This window comes from Teleopsis dalmanni, chromosome 1 (genome assembly GCF_002237135.1).
Source record: "Teleopsis dalmanni isolate 2A chromosome 1, ASM223713v2, whole genome shotgun sequence".
Lineage (NCBI taxonomy): Eukaryota > Metazoa > Arthropoda > Insecta > Diptera > Diopsidae > Teleopsis > Teleopsis dalmanni.
In genome coordinates, this window is record NC_051846.1 from 230,621,901 (window position 1) to 230,630,129 (window position 8,229).

Consider the following 8,229-nt stretch of genomic DNA (forward strand, 5'->3'; position numbering starts at 1 on the left):
CCTTTTGTTTTGAGAAATTAATTTTTTTAAACATAAAATTCTTTACAATGATTTATATCATTATTGTATTATCTGTTCAGTTTATCAAGGTTTTTATTATTATACTTTGTATAAGAAGTATATTTCCTTTCATTCTCGGGTCTGAAAAACAAAGATCAATATTATAGCAGACAAACGACTGAAGATATTATTTCTGTAAACTCTGAGCTAGAGATCAGTCAAAAATAATTTATGCTAATGGACAATCATATATTTCAAAGAATAATTAATATTATATGTATGTATTTTAAATATTTAAATATTAAATAATTTAAATTTCTAAGCAAAATATATTTTATAAATGATTAAAAATAGTTCTCTCTCTCCTCACTTACATTTATCGAAGATATAATGTATATATATTGTTTGACGAAATCATTTTAATTTATTTACAAAATCAACATTTCTACTTTACATAAGATCCATTCAAGCAATTAATATAAAAATATTACAAAAACGTTTATATATATATATAAACATTTATACCAAAAACAACAATATAAATGATAAGCTGCTAATTACCATTCTCAGCAAAAAATGTATATTTCAAGTTGTCGTATCGTTCGATTGTTTAAGAATAAAACAATAACAATCCATGATTCATCATAGATTGTGTAAATCAATAAAATAAATTGGCTTTCCATAATTTCTGACAATATTAAAAATTCTGAAAAAAAAATTTCAAAACATTATTAGTGGGTCTGATTTGGAACGATTCAAGGCAATCTTATCGAATAATGATTAAACTAAAAATATTTAAAAAATTACAAATATTAATAATTCTTTATGGCGTGATTTTTAAAGCCTTAAAATTATTTTTGTCTAATCAGTATTAAATTCTTTCAAAATAACATAAAAATTTATCGCTTTTATCAGAGAGAAAAAGTTAATAAACCTTATCTGAGTATTATTTTTTATCAAAATGTATCTACACATAAACGCCTAGGAAAATGTGATAATTAACTTGCGGTATGTACTCAATAGAGACGTCATCAAAATTTGCATATAACTAATTTATGTTAATTACTGATGAAAAATGATTATATGAAACAAAATTTATTAAATTGATCACTTTCAGATTTAATAAATTTAATATTCTGCTTAAACAATTTATGTAAACAAAAATACAAAAAATTTTAAATCTAAGTTTAAGGTTGAAGGGGTAAAAAGTTTAATTGTCAAAACCTTGTGTATGTCTTAAATAAAAAATCCCCAATGTGAAAATAAATAAATTAATGTCCAAAAGGCTACACCAATCCATCAAAAGAGATCATAATGCCAAATTAAAATATTATAAAAGTTCAAGTTTATTATCCAAGTGAAACTTACTAAAATGAGGTTATTTTTAAATTTAATTTAATAGAAATTATTATGGATATTACTCTAATTATTGCAATAATGAAGAAACACTAATGTAAATTACTCTTCACACGACAAACCAAAAACTTATAACGCTAAGAAGTCTTAAGTTTGTTGATCACACTGAGTTTTTGTTATTAAAGTTACTGCGATTACTAGTTAAGGCGAAGTATTTGAATAAGAGGGGATCAAGGTGTATGCATGCGTCTCAGAAAGCCTCTCTGCACAAATGTCATCCTCAACCTTTTCGTGGTGATCCCTGTTTTAAGCATATGAGGCAATGTCGACCGAGTGTTCAGCGGTATAACTATTTCACAGCAACTGGTTCTTGGGGGAAATACCAATTGCTACATGAAGACTGGGCCAGATTCGGAGGTCTGTGATCTAACAACCTTTATAGAAGGTAGCAAACATATCACCGAAATAGGGTGCTTTGGTCTAATCAGCCATTGTAATTGACATTCAAATGATTCGTCGTCTGGAAAGCATATGTGAATGACTAAGTTCTTGAATTGTGATTATAAGACTAAGAATAAGAAGATCTGATAAAAATTTTTGTCCTACACCACTATGTATGTCCACATTATACATATTAAAAACATCACCGCAACACCAGACACATGTGCATCATCAACAACAGACACATATGCATCTTCCACAATTTAAAAGGATTAACCATTTAATAGCAACTTTCTTTAATAGCAATTAACTTAAATCTTCTTAGCGTAAGAAAACTTCAGATTGCCGTGTGAACAGCTTGTTTAGCAAAAAAGGTTGTAGAATAGTTTGAACACAATAAAGACTTATATAAAACTGTATATTTGAAGAGCAGTTAATTTTTGCCGTATGAAGTACGTTCAACGTCCGCAATTGCAGGTTATTACTTGATAAGTCGACACACTACTAAATTGGATACCACACGTAGAGACTTCTGTAGAAGCTGTCAGAATTTGTCCAAGAAGAAGAATCGATGGAATGTATAATGTGTCACTATTTAGCTCTTTCCACACAAAGAGTTAACTACTTAGAAGATTTCTATTTCGAAACAGTCTAACAGTCTGAGCAATAAAAATTTATGTAGACCTTGTGAACAATAATTGGAATCGAAAAAGACTTTCATACAAATTCATTATTATTTTAAAATTCCATTAATCAAGTCAGAATTCGAAAGAATATTTATTTAAAAATCATTATTATCATTAATAATTACATTCTATTACTATCTATAATAATCCGGTGTGAATCGGATATTTCTATATACTGTTAATGTCATACTTTTAAATATTTATAATAAACTCGTGGATTCTTGATCTTTCTCTTACCCTCGACCTATCTTATTTACGAATAAACTGGTGAAGATTAAGTTTTGAAATGTAACGGCTAAAAAACAATGAATAGCTCCATTTACTGTCTGGTGTGATCGTAGCTGAAAGTACTGGATTTCATTGAACATACTCCAAATCTAACATTGAAATTGAACATTTAATATATTAGAAAATATTTAAGCTACTCGAAAATATACGAGCTGTCTGATAAGTTGATCTGTACCTGCGCGAAATCCTTGAGTATATGCATACTCAAAAATCATAATGCTTGAAGTTTTGAACTGCTAAATAATGACTTTATTTGTTTGATCTATTTTATTTTATAAGAAAGCATTTTATTTTAACAGGAAATCTTACGAAAATGATTAGATTCATACTTCATATAAATATAAATGAAGATTTATTCCATGGTAACTATACTTTGAATTCTATTCTGTTCTCACAGTCAATTTGTCAATAGATCATAAAAATAATGGAAGGTACGTTCAATTGTAAAAAAGTTTTTATTTTTTCATACAATTTTTCATTAAATTGAAAAATTGGTAATCATTCATGCTTCACCAATATTTATTCTATATATTTATTTTGAAATTATGTTGAAAATATCACATAGTTCATTAAGAAAGACCATAGTAATAAATTACAGTTACAGTTAAATTAACCAAAGTCGCATTACTTTGATGAGTGTGACCGTCATCTCCACACCATTCCCCTTTATAACCGCGGCTTTCATACTCTAGTCACAAAATTTATCGCTAGTCTCACCTGAGCATATGAGCTTTAACCCCACCACCTTCACGATCACCCAATCACCTTAATTTACGCCCCTGCTTTCTGGCTTAGATTAACCTAGCTCGTTAGATATTAAGCCTATATGTTCACATCTTTCTCCTCTGACCACTAGAAAGAAGTTTCCTCAATGCTGTGAAAATCTTCTTCATTCATTCCTAAGAGGTGGTTTCAAGTCTCACACTGTGACTTTCAATGTTTTCCAACTATAGCAAAAAAAACAATCGAAAAAAATTCGAGTTTATAACTATACAATAACTATAGTACAATCCATATTCCATCCAATCATTTCTTTTGAACTGAGCACCATTGGACCATTGAGAGTTTACAACAGACTAAGTTGTATTAGAGTTCGTGGATTAATACTGGTAACATGTCAAAGTAATGTATGATAAAAATTTTATATAGGAAATAATCGCTAAATTATTACCAATTTAATAATTTGATTATTATTATGCCAACAAAGTTATACGAACTAAATCACGTAATGAAACATATATAAATCCCACAAACAATATTTATATCCAAAAAGTAAACTCTTCTATTTACTAAGTTGCATCGGCACCCTATTTTAATTATATATATATAAAGGGATATATGGTAAAAACATTTAACAAAAATAATTTTAATTTATATAATTGGATTTTTGTTTTTGACTGATCATATAACTGTTCTTAATAGTGCCAAAAATTCTTCACGAACGCCGTTTTGGGTTTCTATAATTCAAATATTGTTTTATTTCATTTACTTAAAAATATATATTCAAAGCTTTATTAAACAATTATTTTATTAGTATTTAAATTAACGTTCTAGTTGTTAAGTAGTTTCGGTTATTATAGCATTTTTATAACATTTAAATGATTACTGCTTTTATTCGCTTTACATTAACTAATTTTTAGTAATAAATTCGAATCCTAACTCTACAAAAATTTAAAAAATCAATTATTTCATTTACTCAAAAATAAAAAACTAATTGATTTTAAATGTTTGCATATGATTAGTTTTTTTTAATGAAAACAATTATTAATTAAAAGTAGAACGGAAATTTATTAATTTTTTTCTCTTCTAAATATGAAATAAATATTTGTAATTTTTGTGTGTTCATAAAAAATGTAGATATCAACAGCAATAAGCCAACAGCTTCAGTGCCAGCAGCAGAAGCATTTAAAACATATGATTTTAACTTCTTAAAAAAAAACATAATATGTAATTATATTAATAACTTTTAATCGGCAAGGAATTGCTGTTGACAAATTTTCTGTTAAACAAAGTAGAAATGCATTTTATTATGAAGCAAACGAATGAGTTTCCGCATGTCTTTGTTTTATTTGTATTATCGATTACAGTCGAACTAAAATTTTTATGGTATCATCAATCAGTAGGATCACTGAAACACAAAAAAAAAAGTTAAAACATAAATATTAAGTTAATGATTTTAATTTATATTTACCTTGAAAAAGGCTTTGCAGGCTGTGAATCATCATCTTGAATAGTAATAAATTTCTTAAGATACTAAAAACGAAAACAAATAAATATTTTAATTACAAAATTTAATATAAAAAATTAAGTTTGAATTACCAATGGATTTAATTCAATTTCTTCTTCCATTTCGGTAATTTTGTTTAGTAATCTATTGGTGTGAGCAATATCTTGTTGTATTTTAAGGAACATATCTTCTGAATTGTATTTTTCAGAGTCCTCTCTAAACTCCACCATACCTTCTTTTTGATCAATAAGCGCAAAAATTTCACCAGCACTAATCTATAAATAAATTCAAAAATTAAATATTGTTTTTAGTGAAATGCTATCTATTCTCAATTATAGATTTACCATTTTAACTAGGAATTTTTCTGCTTCAGCTGCTGACGGCAGTTGAACTCGGTTGGCTATGTCTGTTAGTGATACTGTTAAAAATGTTTTAGTTAAACGCTTGATGTTTTGTTTGTATAAGGATTCAGCAACCTGAGTAAATAAATTAGAATTGTTTAATAATTTGTATTATGTTAACAAATACTTTACGCTAACTACTACAACATATATTTTATATATGATATTAACTACTATATTTAAGTAACAATAAAATTTAACAGTGATCTTAAACGTTAAAATTAAAATAAAAACAACTAATAATAAAAGCGAAAATTCGACATATGATGCCGTCCATAGTAGGAAGTTCTTAGCTTATAATAATTTTATAACACATTTAACATATTAAAATATGTTATTTAATATATAATTATATAGTAATGAATTTTAATAACAAAATTTTTTATTTTTAAATAATTGAATCAGAGCCAGTTCAAGAGCCAACTATATCAAAGCCATACTTGACTTATATTATTCTAACATATATTGAAGATATATTCAGATTCACACATAAGAATAAATTATTAAATTAAAATTTAATTATTAAATCAAAACTATACGTTATTTTTAAAATATATTTAACGCTATAAACAAAAATATTAAAATACCTCTACTGCCGTTTTAATGTAAAATATCCTAATAAGTTAATAATTGTATTTACCTGCTGAACTAAGCCCATATTTTTATCACGTACAAATGTTTCACTAGATTTACTTATGACACTCCTAAATTCGTCCATGTACGTTGTACCGTATGCCACAACTAACTCATGATAAGCTGGACTGAGTGGTTTTAAATAGCGCCCAACAACTTGTGTTGCATATTTTGGTATTTGCAATAACTAAAAAAATTAATTACATTAAATAATTTAAAAAAATACATAAATTTCAATATTTAAATTATACATACACATCCGTTCACAATTAATGAAACCAATATAAATTTTTTGTACGCTTCCAGCATAATGTGCGACATAGCCAAGGCAGGAGTCGATATGCACACTTCGAAGAAGTATAAGGCGCGTTCATATCTTTTAATGGCAGTGTAAATCATGCCACCGTAATAATAATAAAGCAAAAAATATTTTGAATCCAAATTTGTATCCTATTAAATAAAATAAAACAAAAATAAAATCATGATGTTAATAATTATTTAGTAAAATTATATAAATGCATATCTTATAATACATACTGTTGCAGTGGATGCTCTAGTCTCTAAACCGGTGGATATAGTGGCTATGTCGATGTCTAAGAATGTAACCGCACACGTCATACTCTTTGCTTTTAAACTTAGTTGACAAAGATCAGCATGTACAGGTGTCAACTGAGTTTCCGACATGCGGATTTTCTTAATAGCTTTCGCTAAATATTGAACACCTTGCAAACAAAATTGTTTATCAACAACAAAATTTGTAAATTGATGGCATAAGTCATAAACTGAAATATCGCAATGAAAATAGTTAAATAATATATCACATTATTAAAAATTTATAATTAATATTTGCTTGATTAACTTACACGCGTGCACTGCATATCTCACTTGTGTCACATTACATTCAGTAACAAAATCTTTAAATAACAAAACTAAAGTTGATGCATCCACATTAGAGTTTTGCTAGAAATGTATTATGTAGTTTATATTATTAATGGATATTTTTGTTATTACCGATACACTATTAAATTTTGCAATCACGACATAGAGCACACCAAGCGAATGTTCTTGACTGTCCAGCGTTTCCAATACATTATCTAGGATACTCCAGTTCTTCGTTAGCAACTCAACTGTGTCATTTAAATAATCCGCAAGCTCACGATATTTTTCTATAAAACAAAAAGGCATGTTATTAATAATAATCAAATAGCCGGGACGCGCCTGTCTAGTCGGTGTTTAGAATGTTTCCCCTCCACTTACCGGCAGAACTTAATTTCCTAACATTGGTAACATAATTTTCTAAAGCGCTGGCCATTGCTTCGCTATGCGGAAATACTTGCTTAAATTTTCGCTTCGACAATTTTGGTAATAATCATATAATTTACAGGGAACACAAATATTTTACTGACACTTCGTGCTGACAGATTCTCATTCGAAATGCGAAATTAAACGATACTCGAAATTTTGACATTTGAAGTGTCGCGTTGCCAACGCTTAAAAATTTAATTTATAATTAATAAATGATGAACTTTTATTATTTAGCATATATCTCTCATGCATTTATAACAAAAAAAGACCTTTTCTATTTGCATTTATATTACTGTTGCTGGTTGTTCTTGTAGTTATATATACCAAAAATAATAATTGCAATATAATGTCATTATGAATGTTCCTAAATTTTTAGAGCTATTACGCAAGTGGGCAGTCTCCAGGTTCGCAACAACAATTTGCTTTGCGAAACAACAAAATAGATTTGGTTAGTGTAATATGAACAGAAATCTTTACATTTCTGTTAAGGCATGGAAAAACAGAATATGCATTTGATAGTTGTTGCTTTAAGGGATTTCAATTGTACACCGATCAGTTTTCCTTAAAATTTATGAATGATAAAAGACATGTTTTAAATAATTAACGCAGTGCAAAAATAAATAATGTATGTTATATTGGAGCAAATCCATACAGAGTTCTTAGCATGCGTACGAAGGTAGTTAGAGACGAAAAATAGTTGTTTGATACTGTGTGAACGGAAAAACACCACCAACACGTGTTTATTCTAATTATCAGGGACCGAAAATAACAGTTATTTTAAAATTTTTTATGAAAAAAAGCAGCAACAAAAAGTTGTCTAAACTCTAATTTAAGTAAATAGTTATCATTCTAACAACTTTTATCCTTAATATTATGCATGCTTTTTATATAT

The 8,229-nt window shown here is 27.6% G+C and overlaps 1 protein-coding gene across 1 annotated transcript; it reads right to left on the bottom strand.

Annotated features, from left to right (window-relative positions):
• Positions 1–4,542: 4,542 nt before the first annotated feature.
• On the bottom strand, positions 4,543–7,488 carry LOC119672611 (COP9 signalosome complex subunit 3-like). The gene is made up of 10 exons (XM_038083709.1): positions 7,290–7,488; positions 7,044–7,198; positions 6,896–6,992; positions 6,570–6,814; positions 6,288–6,482; positions 6,040–6,219; positions 5,343–5,474; positions 5,091–5,273; positions 4,963–5,024; positions 4,543–4,899 (listed from the first exon to the last, which is right to left on the bottom strand). The coding sequence occupies exons 1-10, from the start codon at positions 7,342–7,344 to the stop codon at positions 4,884–4,886; spliced, it is 1,320 nt and encodes a 439-aa protein (XP_037939637.1). The 5' UTR covers positions 7,345–7,488; the 3' UTR covers positions 4,543–4,883.
• Positions 7,489–8,229: the final 741 nt, after the last annotated feature.

Coding starts and splice junctions, on each gene's coding strand:
- LOC119672611 (XM_038083709.1), bottom strand. CDS start 7,344: ATGGCCAGCGCTTTAGAAAATTATGTTACCAATGTTAGGAAATTAAGT. Junction 6,993..7,043: donor CAAAATTTAATAGTGTATCG/GTAATAACAAAA, acceptor ATACATTTCTAG/CAAAACTCTAATGTGGATGC. Junction 5,025..5,090: donor AAATTGAATTAAATCCATTG/GTAATTCAAACT, acceptor TTTCGTTTTTAG/TATCTTAAGAAATTTATTAC.